Raw genomic sequence first — 26,926 nt, 5'->3', positions numbered from 1 at the left:
GCCGCAAATATTGCATGGCAATAGAGAGAATCGAAGCCGAAATTGAACATAAATGCGAAATAAAAATTGTAGGAGAATCGGTTGTTTATGATCACCATTTAAATGCTCTGTGGCATGAGAAAATTCTAGTTCTATGATATTATAATAAATTATTTGGAGACAGTCTTTAATTATAAAAATTGTAAATACTCTCCTTTTTTAAAGAAATGATTTGTTAATCTTAAAAAAAATAAATAGATCATAGACCCAATATTTATATGTTACGAGGTATAGCAACAGTTTTAACTTTTAGGTGAAAGGCTCTATTGAAATATATGTTAATTTAGCCTCATTTAAGGGTCTTATATAAAAATAATTTAATCTTTATTACACACAAAAGATAGTAAAACCTTCTTAAATGTTTATATTTTATTTATTTTTATTTCCTTTTAGCTTTTCTGGCTATCTTGAATTCACCAAAAAATTCTCACACTTCACAACACCGATAAATGTGAACCACAAGTTCCACAATTCACTTAGCCCCGCCAAGCGGCAAGTCTTGAACATTCTTAGAAAAAATAATTAAGAAAACTTCAACAACAAATTGCATGGCCGGCTACAAAAAATATGCCTAGAATTTCGCATGGAAATAGTAAACTTGTAAGACAAATTGCAAGGCGTTTCGTGGCCAAATGTGCTATGTGCCATAAGCTATTCGCGGGCAATTAATGATGCAGCCATGGCTCAGCAGTTTGCAAGTGCTGCGGTGGCGTATACGCGATGTTCCCAGCCGGCGCACATTGCGTATCCGCCAAGTGAGCCGGCGTACTTGAGAACTTTTTTGAGCCAGACAAGCTGCTAGCCAAGTCGCATTGAGCCGACGTGAAGTGCAGTTCTCAGCCTTTCTTTCGGAGCTCGACTAGAACTTGTAGGGATGGCAGGCTGCTGACTCATCCGAAGTTTCCGCCTTTTGGAGCTATAAAAACTTGGCTCAGTTCTGGGTTAGTTCATCAGTGGTGTTGAGCCTCCAGCAGCGATTGGATTGCATAGAGTACGGTTCCAAGTCGGCCCAATTTTTTTTTCTATATTTTTTTGAGTGTCATTAAAGGATGCGTCACGCTGTGATCCTTGTTTTCGTGTGCGGTCTGATGATCGCCTTTGCCTCCGCCGGTTTGCTGGGCGGAGGAGGCGGTGGCGGTGGCTACGGCGGTGGTGGTGGTGGCGGTAGCGGCGGCGGTGGTTACGGTGGTCAAGGTGGAGGCGGTCAAGGGGGCTGGCAGAAGAACGGAGGAGGCGGCGGTGGCGGCCAAGGAGGCTACGGCGGCGGTAGCCAAGGTAGGTGTATCATACTTCCAGTGCTGAGGCACAAAATGTTAGACCCTTGATTATCCATTTTACATATTTGCATACATACATACATATTTGCATGTTACATATTACCCCGAATTATAGCCCTGTAGTATCTAAACCTTTTGCATCTTTTAATAATCTACACATAAATGTAATTGTTTTTTTTTGTTTGTTTGTCAAATGTAAACTGTTCACAAGGCCATTTAAAAACATATTTTTATAAGCAAAACCTTTACGAAAGAAAAGATCGAAAATTGTGGAAAATATATTAATCTATAGCGATCGAAAATAGACTAGTAAAATAGACTAGTAAAAATGTATATAACTCTAGTCCTTAAAATGCGTAAGTTAAGTAGCACCAAAGAGTTGCAAATAGTACATTTAATACACCCTGAACTTGATACATTTTTAAGTTATTGACGAATGTTTCTTAATATTTAAAAATTAACCTGCTTCTAAAGTATATTTTTTTGAAAAAGATTAAATTTATTTTATTATTAATATTATAATCTTAAATTGTTCTAAAATGTATGCAAAGTTGATGAATTCCTAAAATTGATGGTGAATATTTTGTAGGGTGTAGACTCCCAAAATGTAGGGTTTAATATATATATTTTAATGTATATTTCCTACTCCTACAGGTGGACATGGAGGCGGTGGCCAGGGAGGCTGGCAGAAGAACGGAGGAGGCGGTGGTGGCGGTCACGGAGGTGGTGGTCAGGGAGGCTACGGAGGCGGTAGTCAAGGTGATTAAATATTTTATACTTCAATGTTATTTATTGTTATATTGCATAAAACATTTTCGTGTTGACCTCAGGTGGACATGGACAAGGCGGCCACGGCGGTGGCCAAGGAGGTGGCCACGGAGGCGGCAGCAAGTCCCTGGCCGGCAATCGCGGCAGTTCCGTCTCCTGGCAGGGCGGAAACGGTGGCAACAACAAGCACGGAGGCGGCGGCGGAGGAGGCGGTGGCCTTTACGGAGGCGGTGGCGGCGGAGGTGGCAAACAGCACGGCGGTGGCTGGTAGATACCACGCCAAGAGCAGCTTATCACCCCCAGCTGATGCTGATTTGTGTTCCATGGCCTAGAGATAGAGACAACCCCCTTAATCTTCCTGTTTTATTCTGTCCAAAGCCTATCTTTTTCTGCAATTACTGTTTTTTGTACTAATAAAACTATTTTATGCATTTTATAAATCCGATGGTGTTTCTTTACATAATAAAACAAGAACTGAAGTTCACTTCGGCAAGCAAAAGTTTGTATACCCTTGCAGTTATAATTATTACATTTAATTCGAAATTCTGAAAAATACAAAAAAGATATTCCCAATAGTATAAAATAATATGTCAAAAAACACCGAAACTATAATTTGTTTCATATTATTTTCCCACCAATTTTCCGATCTTTCCTATGGCAGCTATATGATATAGTCGTCCGATTTTGATAAAATTAAATTAGAAATTCAGAACTTATTAAAAAATGTTATTTCCAAGCGTAGGAGTTTAAATGTTAAAAAACACCAAAGAAATCTTTTTTTTAAATTTTTCTTTCCGATTATTCCTATGGGAGCTATAAGATATAGTTGTCCGATTCGGCTGGTTCCGACTTATATACTACCTGCAAAAGAAATAAGACTTTTGGGAAAGTTTCAGCCCGATAGCTTTTAAACTGAGAGACTAGTTTGCGTAGAAACGGACGGACAGGCGGACATGGCCAGATCTAGAATATATATACTTTATGGGGTCGGAAACGTCTCCTTCACTGCGTTGCAAACTTCTGACTGAAATTATAATACCCTCTGCAAGGGTATAAAAACGCGGGAAGTGTATATTTGTAAATTTTTAAGAGCCCAAAAAAAAAGTAGATACATACTACATTATCCTGACCTGAATACCGAAATATTTTTCGTTTTCGTTTAAGGTAATTGTTATGGTTAAGATATCAACAACCACATTCCATTTAATATAAAAGAGATATAGATAAAATACCTCTTAACGAGGTATAATGTCGTTAACCGCTAATACTTTCAATAAATGAAAATCAGTACACGAAATATTAATAACACAAAAGTTGGGTAGGGTCTTTCACTTTGAAAAAAATAAAGCTTTTTCAATTTCTTGAACGGTCAAAACTTCAAGAATATATTGTAGATATTTCTAGTCGACCGTTTTAATACTTCGGAATTTAAGGGCTTTGCGAATTTTGTCTGTCAATTTATTTACATTGTAGTCTTGCAGAGGAATCGGGCTTGCTAAAAAAACACTTTTTGAAAGTCTTTTTTCACTGTCGTTTTTAAACGACTTAACAATCATTTTCTACATAAATACCTACCTATAATATCCGATAATCGTTTACAACATTTACTTAAATGACTCTGTATTTTTCGGACCACAATTTTAAATAGATGGTCTTGACCAATTTGTAAATAAATTTAAAGCAAAAAAATCACTCACCCTTTTTGTAAGAAAAATGGATCAAAATTACTTTCTCGTAAGTTTTATTCACATATTTAAAAACACAAAAAAAAAATTATTGATTAAGTTTAGGGCAGAGAATGTTATATACAAGTTGAGCAGTGGATTCAAGAGTCGCCTCGTCGCCGGTTCGTCTCGGTTGGATGTCGTCGCGTGTCCAGGATCTGTTTACCAGCTCCAGCCGCCGCTTCCGCCGGATGACCAGCCGCCACTTCCTCCTCCACCACCGCCGGAGGACCAGCCGCTGCTGATCTTGCTGGGCCAGGCGGAGGATCCACCACCGGAGGACCAACCGCCTGAGCCACCACCGCTCTTCCAGCCACCGCCTCCCGAGCCGCTAGATGACCAACCGCCTCCACCGCTGCCGCCACCGCTCTTCCAACCGCTGCTCAAGCTTCCCAGGGCCTGGGATTTCCAACCGGAGAGACTGGACAGGGCACTAGATAATCCTGAACTGCCGCCGGACTTCCAGCCGGAGGAGCCTCCCGAGCTGGGCCAGCCAGAGGATCCGCCGGAGGACCAGCCGCCAGAGCCACCGCCACTCTTCCAACCACCACCTCCAGAGCCACCGGATGACCAGCCGCCGCCACCGCTCTTCCAGCCTCCTCCTGATCCGCCACCGGAGTTCCAGCCTCCTCCTGATCCGCCACCGGAGTTCCAGCCTCCTCCGCCGCCACCGCCGGATGGCCAGGCACTGATGATGACCTTGCTGCCGCCCGATCCGCCGCCGGAGGACCAACCGCCAGATCCACCTCCGCTGCTCCAGCCATGTGGCTTGCCCTGGGCCGCCAGGCAGCCCAGCACCACCAGCAGACCGAGAAGGCCAAGTCGTCGTGTTGTCATCGTGGTTTGCATCTCCGCAGCTGCCGTGCAATAACTAATGCCCCACTGCAGCCACGCTCGACTATTTATACCAGAATCCAAGATTCTGAGCCACCAAGCCAGTGAGCCACTGAGCCACAGCTTCGCCACAGCCGCTGCCTCGTATAATCAGATGTAATTGCCAAAACTGCCAGCGACCAGCTTACAATGGCCAGTGGCTGGGTGGTGCTTCGGGTGGCTCGGAGTGGGGCGGAGTGGGTCGTAGTGGGTCGGAGAGGGTCGGGTGGTGGCTCAACTCACCTCAGCACTTGGGCCTCATTATGCCGACTCCGACTTTCGATTTCGTACGCTCTGTGGGCCCACGTAGGTCGGCTGCTCTGCGCCCAGCAAACGCCTCCAGCTGGAGCACCTGACTTGCTTTATAGGAAACACTGGACTGCAGGAGATCCAGGCCATCAGGATATTGGATATAACCATCAGACAAAAACACCATTTAATGAGGTAAACAAATAGTGACGATCGCACCTTTAACATGCAAAAGTTCTGACATTAGCTATTGTGATGAAGGATAATTTTACATTCGACTAATTAAATACACTATCTAAAATTGTCTCATTTTGCGGCTATTTATAGTACACAGACAAAACTATCTAAGAACATTGTTCTTTAATTGAGAAAATGCTTCTTGAATTGAGAACATTGTTCTTGAATTGAGAACATTCGTTCTTAAAAACCGTGTAAGTACATTTTGGTATCAATATAAGAACGAAATGGTGAGAAGAGAAAAGTTAAATTGAGTTTATTTAACAACTTTTTGATAAGTATACACTAAGGACTGAACTAATAGTTTATTTGTACATACAATACCGCCAATTCAACTTGATTCGAGCAAAATAAAAACATTTTCAACTTAAAAATGTCGTCCTTTTTTTAAGAACATTTTCAACTCAGATGAGCACGTCAGAATTTTCTCTGTGTAGTCTTTTTACGAATACAAGAATTCACGTTGCGATTCGTCACTACGTAAAATGCCGTCGACAGTGATAGGAGGAGCATAAACTTTAGCTAAGTATGGAAATATAGAAAAGCAGAAAGAAAATGATTATAAACGTTATGGTATTCTCTGTAATATGGAAACAATTAACATTTAGTCATCATAAATCACTGAATTATCGTTAATGAAAATGTTTATAAACGTTATGGTATTCTCTGATATATGGTAGCAATTGACATTTAATTATCATCAATCACTGAATTATCGTAAAATTTAAGATTCAGTGTTTAAAACCGGCCATTAACCGTTATACTGAAAAATATTATAATACACATTCATTATCTGTGGCACCACATTCTTAAAAACAATACACAACAGTGTTGAAAATAAATATTATTATAATAATAATTAACTTAGAAAAATAATAACTTTTTACAAAATAATGTGAAGTTTACTTTTTTAAGTGGATAAAATGACTCAATAAATCTATATACTATTAAGAATGAACAATCCTTTTTTATTTACACTTTTGCAAATATTTCAGGTTAACGTGTACTATTTGCTTGCAGGCTAGTGTCGCCCAGACAAGCTGATACCGCATCATGATCATCGATCTATTGGCTCTCCATTTTAATGTAGCAACCGCAAAGTACTTAATTGAGTTCGCCTGCCGGCGTTTGGATGGCCAGATATACATAGGAATAGGAGCCCGGGGAGCCAGGGATCGGTTCTTTATGCCTGCCCATTATTCAGAACGGCGATGGCGATACAGATGGAATTGGTAATGGTAATGGAATCGCAGATTGCAGACTGCAGGTGGAGGTGTGCGATGAGGATGGAGATCGGTGTTTGGAGCAGCTGCGTGTTTGTCTTTTTGGCTACCGTGCTGCGGTTGCACATAATTCGTGCTGTCTGGCAAATCGGGTCGCCGGCAAATCAATCAATCAATCGATCGGGGGCTTGGGTCCAATTGTTCGGGTGCAACTTATGAGTTGACACAGAGCCCATCACGAGAGATGGATGGGTTTCACAAGAAGGTGTCTCACCCGGTGAGCCGTCCTAGTTGGCATTGTAAGCTTTATTATTCTAAAGATTCAGATCATTGCCGTGGTCTAACAATAATCATCATCATTTCATCACCTATTTACATAATTTAAAATAAGTTGGGAAACTGAAGTTCTTATACCCTAGTTCTCATTCCTATTCCTCATCTGGATCAAATTTTTTTTTAGACCTTAACGAAACATAATGCATTCAAGAATTACTATGCATTATATTCGACTATATTTGTACCAATTTGTCTGAATATGTATAAAATCTTCTTTATTATAGAAGCAATTTTAATAGCTCTTAAATAATTTTTAATCATCAATGATTAACATATAAATTGAGTTATAAGCTTAGCAGCTAAATTCGTATTGTGGCTTTAAAAAAGCATATAAAAACAGTCGTAATAAATAGGAAAATTTAGATCGTATACCAAATGTATTCACAAAAATCGATCTTTAAGAACAAAGAGTAGAATGGATATTTTCTGAATATTAAAATCAGCCTATCTTGTCCCAAAATGCTAATTATAGACGTCTGATCGGCCATTTCTAGAACCGAACCACTTGAACCTTTTGGCTTTTGCACGTTTCCACCGCTGGCCGCATTTTAATTCATGGGCGGCATAAAAATCAAATTTGGGTCTTTTGTGCGATCAACTGGCAGTCGATCGTTTTCGACGGAATGATCGATCGCCATCGATGGAATACAATAAAATGCGCTCTTTTGGTTGCGCAAGTGCTGCAAGTGAATAAGCCAGAAAAAAAATGTTGAAAATCGCCTAAGTACCTGTCCCATTACCTTTTTATTTCGATTGGCAGGTGATGACCTCAACCGTTTGGCCATTGGGTCAGAGTCGGAGTCAGAGCAGGAAACTAAAGATCCACCAACCGGTTCCCCTCCCAATCACATAAAACACCCAATTAAAAATGGAAATTCTTTTCTTGTCTATTGCATAAATTCTAACAAACAAATACCACTAAAAAATATTTAAAAAAAATATATTAAAACCTAAGCTGCTTGGCTTTTTGTTTGGCAGTTTGAACTATTTGAGGTTGGTCCATGTCCCGGTCCATCCTTACCAGCCCTTGTTCCAGCCGCCAGACTGAGCTCCACCCGAGGACCAACCTCCAGACTGAGCTCCACCCGAGGACCAGCCTCCAGACTGGGCGCCACCGGAGTAGCCGCCGGAGTAGCCACCGGAGTATCCACCAGAATGGCCACCAGAGTATCCCTCGTTGATGACCTTCACGATGATCACCTTCTCAACGGGCCTGGGAGCAGGGGCAGAGTACCCGCCACCGTTGGAGTATCCGCCAGAGTAGCCGCCGGAGTAGCCACCACCGCCTCCTCCGCCACCGCCGCCGAGCTTTCCGCCGAAGCCGCCGCTCAGACCGCCCAGGCCGCCGCCCAATCCTCCGCCGAGACCGCCGAGCTTGCTCTGCAGCAGCTGTCCAATGCCGCCGGCACCGCCTCCAATGGAGCCACCACCTCCACCGCCGCCGCCGCCAAGAAGACCGCCCAGGGAGGCCTGGCCAACGGACAGGATGGCGGCGAGGATCACCAGGATGCAGGCAAAGGGTTTCATCTCGAGTAGCGAATGGGTAACAATCGGTTTCAAACAGCTGACCAAACTAATTTCATCGACCGCCGGCGCACGCACCTTTATACCCCCGAAAAATCGATGGACCGCTCCGAATGAGATGGGGGGGCCCCAATTAGAAGCCATTGATGGGCAGAGCGACCAGAGCAGCATCATTTTCGGCTTCGGCTGCGATTTCATAATAACCCACATTCGCCTATGCTCGCCGGCGGTTCTTTTGTTTGCCTATGCTAATCTGTGCGCATGCGCGGCTCACTTCGGTTACTTCGGATGAGGAACCGCTTCTCCTCCAGCTGGCACAGTGGGATGGGAGGTGTTAAATCGGCTTGGGGGCGTTGGGAAATCGAATGAAAACATTATCTGAGCGGTAATAAGAAGAGCACACATTTTGGCTAAAAGTAAAATTACACTTACACTCAAAAAAAACAGGGGAATTAGTTCTTAAATCAAGTACGAGTGGTGCCAATACCCTAAAGTTAAATACAACTTAATCAAAATACGCCAATTACTAATTTAAGAACAACTCTTGACTTTAGTACCTACGATTCAAGAATGATTGCATTACATTTAAGAAATAGAGATTTATTTAAGAACGATCTAAATGGCTTGCAGAGCAAACCAGCTTTATACGGCATGGTCTATTAAAGATTTTTTTACAGATCTAAAATGCAGAACTGATACTGATGAGGCTCGATTAAAGTATTATTTTGTCTTGTAACAAGAATTACGTACCTATTTTCTGTAAGACAACTTAAGTTGTTTTTAACCAAAGCTTAACTGCTACAATTACTAATTTGCTTTCTGTGTTTACTAAACAAACAACAATCATATAAATCAAACTCAAAACTCCATTAGTTATTTATTTATTAATTTTCTAAAACCCTGTATTAATAATGTTGGTCTCATGTCAAGATTTAAAGCAGTATAAATATTCTAGAACATTTACCAAATAGTTTAATGAATTTATTAAATTTTACTCGTTTTTCGTTGGGTAAAAGGCTATATTATATTAGTTAATAAGTAGGAATTGGGTAGAAAAAAGCGTCACGACCCTATAAAGTCATTAATGTTTGCCAATCTAATAGAACTGCATCTGGCGCCACCTATATCTGAAGGTGTATTTATTTTGATATTGCTTAGCAGATCCAGGTCAAAGGGTATTCAATAGTAGAGTAATTTTTCTAAGGATACAGTTTAATCAGAATAAAATAAAATAATCAATCATTAACGCAAAACCCTAGAATAACCAGTGCTAAGCCACTGTGCCAATCGTCGAAAGTCAAACAAATTATCATGATTTAATCACCGCAGCCGGCGGTGGAAAACAATGGGACGAAAATCAACATTTATATCAACGTTTTGTCAGTTGGCCAGCAGAGAGTATTGGCCAAATGCAGAAGCAGAAGTAGCTAAACTGAGGTGTCAAACTAATGAATGGCCCTGGGTATCGGGCCTAAATCGAGAGTTCTTCTTCACGGTTCAGGCCTTGCAGTGGAAAAACTAAGGCATCTTCCTGGTTTGACCAGAACTTTTATTGATTCGAAGTCACTCGGAGGCCTTTTCAAATGGGTATTTGTATCCCCAATACCCATATCCATAGCCCACATCATCGCATATTTATACGTGGGGAACCGGTTCGGCGGTGCTAGTTCTATGCTTCAGTTTGGCATATATTTGCATAGTGGCTCGGCGGATATGGCAGATTGCCTGGGAATTTTCGTCGGCCCTCTAGTTGTCAGCACTAACCCGAAAGATAAACACTCTACAAAGAACACTCCCACAAGTCCAGGGGTTCAATGCACTCTCCCGGGCACACGCCTTAGATATCGGAAAAAATATCATCTAAACAAAATGAAGAGATTCTCGGATTTCTTTCGTTTATCTTTTCGCAAGTTTGTTTCAGTCTTTGGCATTTACATACTCGTTCTTGGTTCTATGAATATTCAAATTCGTATTATTCGATTATACTTCAAGCTGTAAGCTACCAAACCGACGACAGCATTCGATTGGTTACTTATCAATTAAGTGGAAAACAAGTTGGCCAAGCAGAAAGAAGTAGCAAGTAGAAGTCTATAAAGTGCTCTTCGCGGTTTTAAAAACAGATGAGTGACGGCCACTCGAAGCTAGGAAATATCAGTTTTAATAAGATTTCCTGATTACCGACTTATTGACTTTAATTATTAATTATCAAACATAAAAGACAGTCATAAACGGAGAAAAACAAGGCTTAATAAACATTTTCAAACTGGGGATATTGTATTATTGTACTGCATTCAGAATTATAAGATCTATTATAAAATGATATAAATATCATTTTTAATTTTTCCAAAGAACTTTGGACTTGTTTTTGTTTTTTCTCACCTACTTAATTTAAATATTTTCCCTTCAGGAACCTGTTTTAATATTGTAGTCTGGCTCAAACAAATATTTCTAGTTCCTATGTGAAGTAATTCTAAACTTTTTGATTCATGTTTCAAGGGTGCCCTTAAAGTTCTATCTTAATAAATGAGTTTGGAATCACTTCTGGTTTGCCTAATAACCTACTGAGACCAGGTCAGTTCGGATGATCGGCTAGACCCCAACTCCCACTGAATGTCCACCCCATTGTTAAGTCAAGATGTAAATCTGCCTTACAATAGCGGCAATATTATCGAGCTGTAATGACCGAACCTACAAAACTATTTCCCATCGCTTCGCCTTCGGGCAGTTGAAGGCTTCTATTAAAAAACAACAGAATTAACATATTTAATTGCGAGTTATGTACCCAAATGAAATTACCAGTGCAATAGTAAACACAAAGGCAAATATGGATAGAAACCGAAACCGAGACCAAAACCTTAGCCAAAAAGTGAACGGAGTGATGCTGTTGGAGGAGAACTTTGGGTATAGTCATCGCATCGCTTAAATGGGAGGGCATTACGGCTGAAATTGATGACACTCATAAATACGTTGGTAATATGTAATGATAATAACTAATATTGTGCCAACATTAATTCAATTCCAAATGCGAATTTGCAAGTTGGCATAGAAAATTGCCCGATGCATTTGCCTTTTTATGGGAAATGCCGCAGACACATAAATAACCATCGCACATCGCTTGTATCCATAGTATATTCTTTCTACATATATAATTTGATCATCTCGGTGCTGAGATCTCGTACATATGCAAAAGGCAAATTGATGGCAGACAGGCCCATATAAATATAAGCTAATTACACTGCCTTGTCAGATAATCTGCGATGGGGTCGTAAAACATCGATAGCAAACATGGAGCAATTAACTGCTGGCTAATTGATTGCATCTCCCATCAATCACTGAAATCTGCTTAGGAGGCGTGTACGCCTAGGCTCATAAAAACCAGGATGGAATCATCAACAGGAACAAATTTTAAGTCATGAAAAAGCTAAGTTTTTGCTGGAGTGATAACTAAAGATACTTTCACAAACATTTTGTTTTCTATTCAATATTTTATTGTTTGTACCGTGTAATATATATTCAATTACTATATAAAATATTATGATCTATAAATTAAATTATAATTACTAGTCTAAAGCTTAATTGAGGAAGCACTTGATATGTAAGTGCAATTAAATCAGTTTAATGCTTCGTTTACCGATTAGAATGCCCAAGGCGTTAAGAATATAATATGTTGCATTAATTATCTTATAATTCCATTGATCAAATCAAAGACTTAGCGCAATGTAAACCTATGAAATGTGCATCAAGAGTTTGTCAAATACCTAAGAGCCAAAAAATCAGAAAACCAGTTAAAGAAACTGCAAAAACCAAAACAGGTTGCCACACACGCACGCATAATTTGTCCAGATTGGTGTAAATAAAAGTAAGATACCCATTTGTTTATAAACAAACATGCGAATCGTAATGCGTTTGTCCAAGGCTCCCTGGTAACCGAATACCCAAAGCCAAAAACTCACATGGCAAACTCAGTCGAGACTCGTTGACGCCGCAACTTCATGATTATCGAATCAAAGACAATGCCAGACAAAGAAAATCGGCGGATTCAAAGTCAAACAGCGATTGCCAGCGGAAGTAAAACAAAACGAAATACACAGAAAATACACAAAAACAGAAAAGCTACGAAACTGATTTTCGTATAAATCATTGACAACCAATAAACTGTTTAACTTCATGTTGAGCACACACTCTTGAATTAAGTAGATGTTTTATGGGCTGGTGTCAAGGATTGGCATTAACACCTTAGGTTCGCCTCCCTGACCACAAAAACCGCATTCCATTTTTTTTTATAGGAAATCCTTTCAAGTTCTCTCCCTTTTTCTTGGCTCTTTCCCCTTTATGAACTTTCGCTTTCGGTGGCAACGGCTGGAAATGACCTTGAACTTCAGTAATCAATTCCCCCTTGCAAGGGCAGGGCGTAAAGCAAAGAGCAAAGTTGTAAACTGGTTTATTCGTGCCAGCAAACGAAAGACTTAGGCAACGAACTTTGCCACAGCGCCATCTGGCGCTGAAGATGCAAAGCTTTCTGCGCAAAAAAGCTTTAGACACTGTTAAAATTAAGAACGTACTTCATAAACTTTACCAAAAAGATAAACTCTGAAGTTATTAATTCTCTAATTAAACTTCGGTATCAAAGCTACCTCTAATAGATTACCATGTAGTTTTTTAACTACACTAGTTTACAAAATAATATTTTGAAAAGGTTCCAAGAAGGATGATGTTAGTCTCTGGAAGAGTTGGAACCCTTGGAAAAAGAGGTCAACAAATTTTGTTTCGGACAAGATTTTGTTTAGGATTTTCTAAAGAACATTTTTTAGTATCTTCGTGTTTTTAATTATATCTCGAGTTGCGCTTAACGAATATTTTACAACTGTAATGTCACCCTTTAAATTTGCCGAATATATAGGCAATCAATGAATAGGCTAAATTGAGTATATTGTGAGCACAACTAGGCAAACTTTGAAAATGTGTTATTTTTGAACAATTTAGTGAATCTAAGGCGTCTGTTGATATCATAAAAATGCTAAAAACCGGACTACTATATCATATAGCTGCCATTGGAAGAATCGCAAAAAGAATGTCAATATAATACAAAAATCGTTATATTTTGTTTTCGGCAAAACATATCCAGTAAATTGAAATGTAACAAAATATCTTAATATTTCTGTGATTATTTTTATACCCGTAGAGTAAAAGGATACACTTTATTCGTCGGAAAGAATGTAACAGGTAGAAGAAAGCGTTTTCGACCCTATAAAATAAATATATTCTTGATCAGGACCCATAACGCTAAAACCCACATTATTGAATATTTCTGAAAAATGTATATGATAATTTGTTTCGATTATCAATTAACTACATGCCAAAAAATTTTCAATTCGGGCCATTCATTAAACAGTTATAAACAAATAAAGTGAGCAGTCTTGGGAACAGACCATCGCACTCCCTGGGTGATCTTAGTACACTTAGCTAAGTAATGGGTATCTGATAGTCGATAGCATCGACTATAGAGTTCTCTCTTGTTTAATTTCTAAAAATCTGAAAGCTCTGTAGCTGTGAAAGCTATAAACTTTGTTTTGCCGAAGCTATCTTCCTTTCTTGTTTCAGACTACTTTTGTGTTTAGCATTTTAATGTTTATGATTCCTTGTTGAAAGCTGACCCCAGACTGCATTAAATGGTTTATTTGTGGAATAATCTCTAGTGTACTTTTAACTTTTACTACTTTTTACTTTTTACTAAAGAGACTGCCAAAAAATAAACACTAGCTTAAAAGCTTAGCGTTGTTCGCAACCAACGAGCTTAAGTTTAAAAGCGAAGTCAATTACCTGTTTTTTAGGAAACGAAAGACTTAGGAAGCAAACTTGTACCAATTATTTAATTACACAGAAACCAATTTGTACGTTAAAATTTTATTGGTCGGACTCGGTTGCACATATTGGGTAAAATATTTTATGGAAGTCATTGCTTAATCGTTCCACCAGCCAGCTCCGCCGCGGGAGCCACCGCCGTAGGCGCCACCTGCACCACCGGCGCTGGAAGCGTGGTTGACGGTGTAGTCGAACTGGGCGGGATTGCCCCAGGCGTTGGCCCCAGCTCCTCCCTGCCAGCCTCCTGCTCCGCCGGCTCCTCCCTGCCAGCCTCCTGCTCCTCCGGCACCACCCTGCCATCCTCCGGCACCACCGCGGCCAGCTCCAGCTCCTTGCCAGCCTCCAGCACCTCGTCCACCGCCATAGGAAGCTCCTGCTCCACCGCCATAGCCAGCACCTGCACCACCACCGTAGGCAGCTCCTGCACCACCGCCAATATGGACCTTAGTATTGCCCTGCGACTGGGAAACGTGGGACACCAGACCAGCTCCAATGGCCGGGCGGCCACCAAAGCCACCTCCGTGTCCTCCACCGGGCAGATAGCCACCGCCTGCTCCGCCGCCAGCACCACCGCGGAAGCCACCAGCACTGGCCAAAGCCAGAGAAGCCAACACGCAGACAAATACCTAAAGAGGATTCGATTTAAGGCTTTTAAATCAGCCAAGTCCTTAAGGCTCCTTGAGCTCTTACCTTCATTCTGGAATTAAGAGTTGATTAGATTTGAGATTCTGATCGAAGCTGAGATCCAATGGTTTGTGATGTCTTTGGGTCGAGTCACAGTTGAATTTATAGTCCAAATCCAATGGGTCTTCTTTGGCTAATGATCCGGCCAAGAAAACAGCAAACAAACAAAAGCAAGAAGTACAAAAAAAAACAAAAAAATCAATTTCAATTTTCAAAAACCAAAACATCAATTTGCTGCGCTCAATCATTAGATTCTCCAGCCCTCTGAACTCATCGTTATCTTTAGCTTTTCAGATGCTGCTCTTCGCTTTGGTTTCCTTGGCTTTAATTAAAAGTCACAAATTAATTGCACGGCGGCAATTAGCCTTCGGGCTGCCTATTGCCCAATCTCTGCCAAGCTGCGCGAGTTAAAAGTCCGAAAAGTGGACGCAGTGCGTCCAGTTTATGCCCATGTTGCAGCGTGGGCGCTTCACCCACTCCTGGCTGCTCCTCCATTTTTTGGTAAATTTTTTTTTTTATTTTTTTTGAAAGTGAACAATTTGTTTGTTATGCAAGCGGCAATGCAGCAATGCAACACATCAACTTGACAGAAATAAAGTGGAACTCTTGCGGGCAAAAATGCTGTGAGTGGGAAATATTTGAAATGGGGAAGTCAAATATTTTGGCATCCTACCAAGCTGGAAAGCGAAATTGTATTTCACCTGGAAAAGTATGCAAAGTCACCATTAATGACCTAGTGAAATAGGATTTTTTTAGAAAATGTCTGAAGGTTTTTCTGGCTACGATTCCTAAATTGTGATGCAATCTTGTCTTGCATTCACTTTTAATAAAATTGTTGTACCATTAGCTATTAAACCATTAAAAATATACCTTGGAACCATTTTATCAATAGATTGATAAGAATCGTAAAATTGTATTTTTTATAAAGCAAATAAATGTAGATGGTAAAGGTCATACGACACTTGCTTTATTTTCGACTTTAATAAATAAATTCATAACATGTTGTTGAGCTGTAGACCTTTTTTAGGTCGCCACGAGTTTCCAAAATAATTCTAGTCAGTTAGTCAAAAGCATAAAAGAAAAGTTTGTAAGCTTAGAACCCCAGAGAATAGAATCCTTATAGAATATCTAAAATATCTTTTTTCAAAACCTGCAAATCATTCGTTTCCACTTTCCAACGTATCTGGACTGCAAACATATTTTAGCCATGCAAGTAAACATTATTTCTCCATTATTCAAATTAGGCTGATGGGCTTATAAAGTAAGCGATTAATTGCTTATTAAATGGTTTAGATGGATTGCTGAAAACGCCAGTGGATCAGTAAGTGGTCGATGATGATGGAGTGGGTCTGTCGCACAGCCTTATCTCTAATGGGGCAACTTGGCTGGCAAAATTGGAGCTGGCCATCAGCGCTGGAAATTTATGCGAGGAAACCCGCACAGAAGCCAATGGTTTGGTTCATAGATCACCTGCGATGCAGGGTATTCAAAGTGGCGGACTGCGTCCCAGCCACTCTCTTTTTTTCCACCGTTTTTCTCAGCCGGAGAAAGCCTCTCACCCTGTGGGCCATTTTCTCAGCGCTCTGGCTCTCTGTTTGATTTGCCGGCTTTCGCTCTTTGGGATAATTTCGGGCTTCGTTGGTGCCGCTGCAGATTTGGCCAAATCATTCCGTTGCCAACGCTGTAACTGGAAAACGTGTTTGCCGGATCGTCGGCGTCGCGTCGTCGTCTTCGCAGTTTTCCTCCTGACTTTTCCACCGCGACTCGTCGTGCACTTTATTTTCCCAGTGATTAATAACCCTTCCATCATCGGGAAAACTCATCCTTGTCCCCGAGCATCCATCTTAATGTGCGTGTCAACTAGTGTTCTTTTGTTTGTTTTTTCCTGTTCATCTATCATAATTGGCAGCCAATCGAAAAAGTTAATGAAAAACAAGGAAGAACGCTATAGTCGAGTACCTCGACTATCAGATACCCGTTACTCAGCTAAAGAGACCAAAGGGAAATGGAGATATGCAAGCAGCAAAGAGAGATTTAAATGCGCCACCTACCGGCGGAAGACAGATTTAAGCATTGTGGGCGTTAGGGTAGGCGTGGCAAATTTTTTTTTGGATCAATCGATAGGCATTGACGAGACCAATACATTTCACTTAAAATTTTTAATCTAGCATCAAAACTGTAGAAGCCACAGTTTTGGGCGGTTTGTGGGCGTTAGAGTGGGCGTGGCACTCTACTGAAACAAACTTGCGCTGCGTAAGAAGCTCAGGAATCTGCTCGCCAAATCTCAACAGCCTAGCTCTCATAGTTTCCAAGATCTCAGCGTTCATCCGGACAGACGGACAGACGGACAGACGGACAGACGGACAGACGGACAGACGGACAGACGGACAGACGGACAGACGGACATGGCTAGATCGACTCGGCTAGTGATCCTGATCAAGAATATATATACTTTATGGGGTCGGAAACGCTTCCTTCTGCCTGTTACATACTTTCCGACGAATCTAGTATACCCTTTTACTCTACGAGTAACGGGTATAATTACGAAACATGATTAATATGTTGTGTTAATGTTGAGAAATATTGCCAAAAGGAATTTAGCGACGACCGCTTGAGTTTTGATTATTAAACAAGTTAAACGGTGAGTCAAAAAAAAAATACTAGCTGAGTATAAAATGTAAGAAATAATTTAAAAGTGTTTTTAAAACATTTGAATGGTAATCATTTATTATAATATTGTTATATATGTACCACATAATGTTTAAATATAAAATCGAAGCTTAAAAATATTCCCTTGAAGATGCAAATTCAGTTCATCAAACAATGGCTGAAAAGTGAAATAAAGCAATCACCAACTATAATTTTGCATACACAAAGAAATGCGGATAGTTAAAATCGTGAAATAATAGATTAGCATTTAAAGGGTTTTTTTCTAAAGACATGCAACATTTGCTTATATACTAATGACTTATTTAAATGATTTTCACGAGTAGTGGGCAGCATAATCACGCCACTAAAACCTGCATTTAGAGTGAAGAACATGGCCAAAAATAGACATGTTCCATCTCAATTAAACCCATTTATTTATAGACTTTCGTCTTTAACTAGTTTTGTTTTTTAGGTCTTACTTGATAAGTGCGCATTAGTCAAACTTAAGTTGAGGCTGGATTTAGTGGTGCGCAGTTTTTCTTCGTCTAGCAAAGTGTTCATGGTCTATTAATTGCCGAATCAGCTCATTTTCTTTTACACGTCGAGATGCGCACATATATTATGGCTTTTTATTTTTTATGGCCCCGTGGGCCTTAAATTATATATATTAAAAATTGAAGAAGATCTCGTGCCAATGCCCCATGGCGTTGCTTAGAAATTTTCCTCGATTGCGATTACGATTGACGGTTGAAACCGAAACCGCGATTAGGGCAATTCCCTACGCAATTCACCATGAACCATCGGCCGTGGCAGAACAAAAGACTGAGGCAACAAACTTGAGTGCGCTTGCGGTTTCTGCGGGCGGGATGGTATGGTATCATATCGTATGGTATGGGATCGCGGGGCGACAGGTGGGACAGTTGACAGCACAGCACAGCATAGCACAACCTCTCCATGTGCATTCGGCTGGATGACTTTCTCCCTGCTCCAACTTCTAAGTGGCATTGCTAATAAGCCACGGGGTATTGTTATTTGCTTTTTTGTCGCTGCACTCATCGTGGGTTCCTGTCGCAGCTCCAACTGGGTAGCAGGGGGTATGCCCAGCTGGTCTTTTATTGCGCCGCAAGCTGGCGATAATTCCAGGAATTTGGTGGGACTCTCCACACTTTGCCAACCAACCAGAAAGCTGTCATTCCTAAAACCAAGATTATTAAAATGGATTCGATTATTGGGACTATATATAAGTACTTTTAAGTATACATATTTAAGCCAGTGGTAAATGTCGAAGGTCTTGGATTCATATTACTCTTTTAATTCAAATAAATAAGGAACAAGCTTTCTTAATTACTTGTTAAATATTTGTGGAGAAACATTTTGTGTTATATAACATAAAATCAGTAGGCTAACCCATTCCAAACTGACTTTCATTGTCCTGAATAAAAGCTTAAAGCCTCAAAAAGTGAATCCTTAAATTATATCAATAGTTCTAAGCAATTATATAGTATTTTTGGACTTAGTTTATCTTGAAAAGTTTTAGTTTATCTTGAAAAACTCTCGATTTATTTTTAAAAGCGTTCGTCTAACCTCGCTCTTTAACCCTGATCATCGAAGAGTCTAACCTGCCGGCGACGGCATTTCCATTTGGGCGACTCGCTCACTCGGAAAACCATAGCGGTGGCTCTCGCATCCACATCCACATCCAAATCCACATCCACATCCACGTTGAAATGATATTAATTGCCCTGCACACTTATTGTGGAGTGGGTACTTAGGTGACTTTCATTGTCTTGACGGCGGCGGCTTATTATGCGGCAGGTGGGTTTTTTTCTTCAGCTTTATGCCCCACACACATGTGTGTGACTTTGACTGCAGCTCCAGTTTAATCACACTTTAAACTCCGTTTCACATAATACTAATTTCATAATTTGCACCACCCAACAACGCACCACCACCACACACCAACACACCATCGGCTGCTGCATTTTCACTTTTACACATTGGCCAGCCGTGTGATTAAAGTAAATCTCGCCCGTTCGTTTTGCATAAGTGGTGATTTTTTCCATTTGAAATTTGTACCCACCATCGTCAATGGGAAATCTGCCCGCCGGGAAGTGCTTCCCAGAATCCCGCGTATTCCGGCTGATACCCCACATTGGCACCCAACTAAAAACTGGAGAGTGCGGTCCTAGGCGTTGACATGCCTTGTAGGCAATCCCCAGCTAGCGGATCATAATTGCAGGTAGATGGGCAGGTAGGCCAACTCACCTGGAGAAGATTGGGCTGGAAACCGGGCTGGGGATGGGGATGGGGTTCCTTCGCGAGATGCAACAGTTATCTTGTAAAACAGCGATGCAGCCATGATCATGATCATGATCAAGTTGTAGCTGTTGATGTAACTCAGTTGAGGGTCCAATAACTTGCTCGATAACTGTGAGTGGGTTAGAGAAAAATACGTAGTAAGCCTACGTATCTCGAACATGGTAAGCCATTAAATACATTAGAAATACTACGGATTTTTACAAATTATCTTTCAAATTATGAATTCAGATAAATCAAAGAAATATTGAAGTAATGCTGGCATTAATATTTGCAGTTATTTATTATTAATAGGTTAAAAAAACAGAAATCTTTTGTGAAAATATTACCAAAATGTAGATACAAAATGCTAATTCAATAGCTTAAGCTCAACCAAATCTATGATATATAGGAAATACCTTAAAACACACCGCAGAGCATTTCGCGAATCGCATAGCCTTCGGTTTTAATCACCTCATCTTATGGCCCTCCCCTTGGGATGTCGCTGGTTGTCTTGCGGTTGGCAGTTGTGCATCTGTGTATCTTGTATCTGTCGGCGAATGAAATAGCACGTACCATATAATCAGGCGGGCAACCCAAAAACAGTGGTAACACGAGAAATAAGCCAACAAATAAGAAACGGCAACCGCCACAAATCAGTGACTCTGCCGAGTGGCTAAGAATGAAAGTTAGCCAGTGTACTTGAACAATACGACTGTCTTTTGTCAACGTGAAAATGTATCTGTATCTGTATCTGTATCTATTGCCGAACTCATCATTTCCCAGTTAGAGCGAGGCCCCAGAGTTTTGTTGTTTTTCCTTTCGGGCCAGGCAATTATCATAATTATCAATGCACTTTTCACACTTTCCATGCTCTCTCGCCGCCGTTTTAAGGCATTTGTCACAGAAATTATGCATAAATTTCAGCGCCGCCTGCTCGCTTTCGAATTGGAATCGCTTAGTCTTGCTCTTGGCCGGGCTCTATTGTTACAATTCCAGCCAATTTCGATTCTGTGGCCCATTGTCAACCCTTCACCTTCCGCGGAATGGAGTCAGTCGGCTGTAGGCCCCATAAATTTTCGAGTGCCCCTAGCGCGTCGAACAATGACATATCGATGATGACGACGACGGCGTCAACAAATAAATATTGTGCGACATTTATAAACAAATTTGTTTGGTTTCGTTTGTCGTTCTTTTTTTCACCGCCTTTATCGGATCGTAATTGTGTGGTTGGAAAGTGAAACCATCGTTAATAAATAAGCCCCGGCGTCCCAATAACTCGGCACAATGGCATTTTTGAACTGAAAAACCTGTAACTTTCGAACGCATTTCGATGTCACACATAAGACGATTAGCCCAAGATCAGGCTGGAAAACAGTTATCGGAAATTATACAATTTATATAACACATGTTGGGCGATTGATTGGCGGCTAAGCGGATCGGTTATCAAATTACCAGACAGATTTGAATAATTTTTAAACCGATTTAAACTCTTTATTTGCTGCATGTGGGAAAAAACAAATATATTTACAAGGGAAACTATTGAATTGTTTGAAAAGCAAAAAAGGAAAAGAAAAAGTTATGTGACATACATATGTCACATTGGTCAATGATTCTAAAGAAAGAAAACTCTTAAAATATGCCAAGCTAATGAAAAAACAAAATCATTCCTCGAAAATATATTTATTCTTCTGCTGAAATTAATAAATACTATTGACTTATACACAGTTCTTACCCCTGTGTGATTTTTTGGATAGGCTTAAAACTTCTGACCCAGAATATGCCTTTTGGGAACACTCGTCAAAATCTGCCATCATTGCATATTTATCCTGAATTTCCTCAACTTTCTGTGTACATCGTGAAATTGCAAAAACCAAAAGAAATAGGCAAATACCATTGTATAAGCAGACAGGGTAAATTAAAACTTAGGAGATTAAGGGGGTTATATATCATGGATAGCATCGCATAATCATGACAGGCAATTCGTGCTTGGGGACTAAGCCAGCTTTTAATTCGTGCCCCGCAATCCAATGACCTTTTCCCCGGGCGGGGGAGGGGTGGTTCCAGGTGAGGATTGGAGTGCCAGGTAGTCGGAGATCTTGACCAGACAACCTGCCACATCTCAATTGGCGCTTGACCAAAGCAGAGGCTCTTGACATCGGACTATGCAACAAGTGGTTGTTTAAAAGAGTTGCCGTTGTGCATTTTCTTCGTGTACACTCACAAAAATTATTGCTTCATAATGCTTTAGTATGAAATACCTTGAGCCCTAGGTGCTACAGCTGATCGAATTGGTCAGAGGCAAGTTCTTGCTTAGACCAGATGGTGCTTATCTATTGAAAAATACAATCTTTAAATTAGGAAAAAAAATACACAACTATGCTTTCTGAATGGCGTGATTATTTGTATACCCGTTAAGAGCGTATTATGATTTCACTCAGAAGCTTACAATGCAATGAAGTCATTTCTAACCATAAAAGTATATATATTCCTGATCAGCATCGGCCCGTCCGTTTTATTTCAGAATTTCAAATTTTATTATATGTATTAAAAGCGGAGACTAAATCTTATAACTGTCGTAAGAGCTATCGGTATGTTAAAACTCCAATTTGCCGCATATATACACACAAAAAAGCTGTCAGGTCAAATTGCCTCATATAATAGTTAAATGGTGGCAACCTATCAATTGGCAATATTAACAACAAAACACACAGAATACCATTTTATGGTGGTTTTACTATTAAGTATTAACCAAGGCAACAAATAGAAAAGCTTTGAAAAATTAGCTTCCTCTCATGTTATTGCTGAAATAACTTAAATATTGTTTAACGGGCCTCTCATGTTTTCTTTAAATAAATATGGGGGTTACATTAAAAAGCCTTTAAGAAATGTTATATAGTACAACTTATATTTTTTTTAATTTTGGTTTGTATTATTATTTTTTTTTAATAAAATAAATAATATATTATAAAAACAAGGAAGAACGCTATAGTCGAGTATCTCGCCTATCAGATACCCGTTACTCAGCTAAAGGGACCAAAGGTAAATGGAGATATGCAAGCAGCAGAGCGAGATTGAAATGCGCCACCTACCGGCGGTAGACAGATTTAAGCGTTGTGGGCGTTAGAGTGGGCGTGGCAAAGTTTTTTTTGGATCAATCGATAGGTATTGACAAGACCAATACATTTCAGGTAAAATTTTTTATCTAGCATGAAAATTGTGGGCGCCACAGGCTTGGGCGGTTTGTGGGCGTTAGAGTGGGCGTGGCATATTCGCGTGACGAACTTGCGCTGCGCTCAAGCCTACGGAATCTAAATCTGAAATCCCATTTCTCTATCTTTGATATTTTCCGAGATATCCGCGATCATATTTACGATTTTTTGAAGTTTGTGGGCGGTTTGTGGGCGTTCAAGTGGGCGTGGCAAACTTTTTTTTAGGTCAATCGATAGGTATTGATGAGAACAATACATTTCAGTTAAAATTTTTATTCTAGCATGAAAACTGTAGGAGCCACAGTTTTGGGCGGTTTGTGGGCGTTAGAGTGGGCGTGGCACTCTGCTGAAACAAACTTGCGCTGCGTAAGAAGCTCAGGAATCTGCACGCCTAATCGCAATAGCCTAGCTTTTATAGTTTCCAAGATCTCAGCGTTCATCCGGACGGACAGACAGACGGACAGACGGACAGACGAACAGACGGACATGGCTAGATCGACTCGGCTAGTGATCCTGATCAAGAATATATATACTTTATGGGGTCGGAAACGCTTCCTTCTGCCTGTTACATACTTTCCGACGAATCTAGTATACCCTTTTACTCTACGAGTAACGGGTATAAAAATGTATTATTGGTTGATTTTTCAAAACATTCTTGTTATTTAAGAGCAAATGTCCACGCATTTGTAAACTCATTTTCTATAGACACATGGAAATTGAAATTTTTCGCTGAGTGTATCATGGCTTGGCTATTACTGTTGTCCAGCTGTTGATGTTGCCGTTGGAGAGTGGCTGGTATTGCAGATGTTGCAGATGTTGCCGGTGTTGCCGGTGTTGCTGTTGTGCTGGCCGTGCTATCGCTGTTGTTGCCACTGATTGGCGCCGTTGTTGCCACGCCTCCGGCCATCCATTGCTGCATTGCTTGGGCAATTTCTCGCCTCGGCTTACACAAACAGAGATATAAACATGGATTATCAGATTTCGGGAGCTGCCGAATATTTGCCATGGAATTGGCAACATTTTATGGCACTTTAATGACCGCAAAAAGAAATGGCAAAATATTATCCGGCCCCGTCATTAAATTGTTGTGACAAACAAAGCATAAGGCAGACGTTACACCACATTCGAGTCGTGCATGAATAATGACAGGTCGGCATAGAGCCACCGATATTGATTGATCGTGGCGACTACTTCCGGGGGTCACAACCTGACCAGATTTCCGGCTCCTGTTGTTAATGTTGCTGGCCGATGGTTGCTAGTTGCTGCTGGCTCAAGTTGCTGGCCATTCATGTTGCTAGTTGCTGTTGGCCATGGCCAAATGCGAATCACGATCATGGCTTGCTTTGCCATCACTTCACTCTCGTTTTGGCTTTTACTTTTCGGTGCCCCAAAGACTCGCACATGACTTCACTTTTACCGCAGTTAAGGTTCGTCATGGGTCGCCGCTATTCCCCACAGCCTCCCTTTTATTTTAGTCTTTAATAAAATCTAGACGATTTCGACTGCGCCTTTAAATTTTAAAAAGATTCGATTGCATTTCGAAAAGGATGCTTTAATAAACAAGCTGCAAAATAAATATATTTACCCTTTGCATTTTAAATTTAAATATATAGCATAAATCTTTAAAATGGAAACACATTAAGTCAGTAAAAAAAAAGGAAAATGAAAAAATATTCACAAGAAGTTAATGCCAAAGCCTATAATATTGTGGACTAATATTATTAAAAAATTTGGTTATTTCTAAAGTCACAAAAATATTTATAAACAAACGTAATTATATAGTTCAACATCATAAGTAAACACAAAGTATATTCAGCATAAATATACAAAAATATTCATATTGAAACGAGTGAATAAATAAGTAGTAATTTAAATGGAAATAGCTTATCAACATCAAATGGATTTTTGTATCTCATAATTCTCATTTCGAGAAGGGAGAAAATATTATTAAGAAAACAAAGATTACAGCATAATGTTTTTTATTCAAATTGAAATTGCTGGTCAGCTTCACACAAATCGTCGTTAAAAAGCGCACACCAAAGCCAAGCGTTTTAATGACATAATTAGGCGTTGTTTTTGGAAAGGTGTTGCTCTCGAGAAAATCCCCGAAAGTCCCCCGAAATTTTCTATTGCCACCCAGACGGACAGACGGTTCCCCCAGTTCCCCAAGCGGCGGGTCACCGCCCAGCCTGATTGATTTGACCCCGCTAAAGGGGCAGACTTTCACTGGCGTGATCTCTGAGTTTTACCTTCGGTCCAATCCCTCCCCGAATTCGTGTATGTGCATATGTACATATTCATGATAATACCCCCGTTTGGAATTCGAAATTTGGAATTTGGAATTACCGAAATGCATTCCGTGCTGCACAAATGTCTGGGATTATTGCAGATGTGCGATTATGTGAGATGATGTCATCTCTGGGAGCCCTGGGCCATGGGATCATCGGGCTTTGAGCTTGGAGCATGGAGCATGGGGCATTGGGAACAGCGCAAATCTGGCGGCAGCATCTGCCGAAACCAATTTGGTGTAATTATGTAACTGTAACTGGCGACCCCGAAACGACAAACCGATCATCAATCAGTCGAGGGCCCCCGTCATTAGCTCACATTTCATCGCCTAACTGCGGATGCGATCCGCGGTGGGATCGAGTTTCAATCTGTTGGTATATAAGATGATATTACTCAATCTTCCGTTGGATGCTTAAAATACCCGTTTAAAAGGTTCTAAAAGAACCACCTTGCATTTACTAGAAATTTAATTAGATTCATAAGAGTTTAGTTTATTTAATGTATTATAAAATGTACTTCTGTATAGAAATATTTATTATTTCGCATAAACCTAGCCAATGTAAAAACTTACTGTCTTGTACATTTTTTTTATTGATTTAAATGAGTGAATAAATCGCAAAAAATAAAACAACCAAGCTTTTAATAACATACAAATCATCTTTTATGATGAAATTAATAATTTATATTATAATTTACTTAGTTTTAATATATGGGCCTATTTTTTTTCCCAGGATTATTTAAAATAAAACCGATTTTATTCGACATAAAATTTACTAAAATCCGAAGGAGTACGTCTTTTTAAGCGGGTGATAACAAAATTGTTTTGAGAATAGCTCTGAAGGAGGCTAAGTACTAACCCAGAAATCCCTGACATCACCGATTCCGTCCAATAATCTCCGCCTTCCTGTCCGCGGACGATGACAAAGACAAAGAGACACCTGCCGAGCTGGTTGGCAATGGGAATTCGATCCGTGGCCAATTTAAATCGGAATCGATGGCGATGGCGAGTGCATTCAACTGGCTTGCTTCCCCATGGAAGCCGGGCCACTCGCTGGCCAGGTTTATGGTCGTATCCATTAGTGCTGCCTGCGCATCGAGCCATTTGACTTCATTTGATTTCGAGAGCAGATGCCTATTGGCGCTTACCATTCATTTGGCACTCCACCACTGCCACTACGACCACCTTCTCCTCGGCCAGCCCCATCCTCGCCAGAGTTCAATGGCAGCCACCGACAATGGAGGAGTCATCTGGGAAAATTGATCTGCGGTTTTCTTGGTGGCCCCCATTTCTCATGGCTTCTTGCGGAATTCTCTGTGCAAATTGTGGAAAATTCGAGGTTGGGCCGCTGTGATTTCCCGCAATTCCCATTGATGAGTTGCATTTTATTGGAGCTCCCCTTTTGCGGTGCAGTTCATTTGGGTCAAATCAATTGATAGACTTTCCATTTCATCATTATCTTACAATCTGGAAAACAATTTTTTTTTTTCGCTCCAAACATCTAGTAGATTTTTATTCTTAAAAGCTGTAGTTGTAGGTACATCAAAAATACTTTACATTTACTTTTTATTTTATTGTAGACTTAAGTGTGCTTTCGAAAAATGTGTAGCGTAAACAGATTATGCATAAAAAGTACACATTTCTAACTACAATTTTTCAGAGTGAAAAAAAATGTTTTCAAAAATTA

At 40.3% G+C, this 26,926-nt stretch overlaps 4 protein-coding genes across 4 annotated transcripts; 1 reads left to right on the top strand and 3 right to left on the bottom strand.

The window, feature by feature from the left end:
- Positions 1-974: 974 nt before the first annotated feature.
- LOC119556873 (glycine-rich protein DOT1) lies at positions 975-2,524 on the top strand. Its single transcript, XM_037869349.1, has 3 exons — positions 975-1,314; positions 1,971-2,075; positions 2,147-2,524. Exons 1-3 carry the CDS (start codon positions 1,089-1,091, stop codon positions 2,353-2,355), a joined length of 540 nt encoding a protein of 179 aa, XP_037725277.1. The 5' UTR covers positions 975-1,088; the 3' UTR covers positions 2,356-2,524.
- A 1,284-nt stretch (positions 2,525-3,808) lies between these two features.
- LOC119557995 (loricrin) lies at positions 3,809-4,690 on the bottom strand. The gene has a single exon (XM_037871098.1). The coding sequence runs from the start codon at positions 4,655-4,657 to the stop codon at positions 3,971-3,973; it is 687 nt and encodes a 228-aa protein (XP_037727026.1). The 5' UTR covers positions 4,658-4,690; the 3' UTR covers positions 3,809-3,970.
- A 3,003-nt stretch (positions 4,691-7,693) lies between these two features.
- Positions 7,694-8,282, bottom strand: LOC119557447 (acanthoscurrin-2). The gene has a single exon (XM_037870212.1). It carries the CDS (start codon positions 8,251-8,253, stop codon positions 7,744-7,746), a length of 510 nt encoding a protein of 169 aa, XP_037726140.1. The 5' UTR covers positions 8,254-8,282; the 3' UTR covers positions 7,694-7,743.
- Positions 8,283-14,210: 5,928 nt separating this feature from the next.
- LOC119557909 (glycine-rich cell wall structural protein 1.8) lies at positions 14,211-14,871 on the bottom strand. Its single transcript, XM_037870915.1, has 2 exons — positions 14,803-14,871; positions 14,211-14,738 (listed from the first exon to the last, which is right to left on the bottom strand). Exons 1-2 carry the CDS (start codon positions 14,806-14,808, stop codon positions 14,211-14,213), a joined length of 534 nt encoding a protein of 177 aa, XP_037726843.1. The 5' UTR covers positions 14,809-14,871.
- Between the last annotated feature and the right edge of the window lie 12,055 nt (positions 14,872-26,926).

This window comes from Drosophila subpulchrella, chromosome X (genome assembly GCF_014743375.2).
Source record: "Drosophila subpulchrella strain 33 F10 #4 breed RU33 chromosome X, RU_Dsub_v1.1 Primary Assembly, whole genome shotgun sequence".
NCBI classification, from domain to species: domain Eukaryota; kingdom Metazoa; phylum Arthropoda; class Insecta; order Diptera; family Drosophilidae; genus Drosophila; species Drosophila subpulchrella.
Note: the sequence above shows the minus strand (reverse complement) of the source record. Positions and strands in the feature narration are given on the sequence as shown.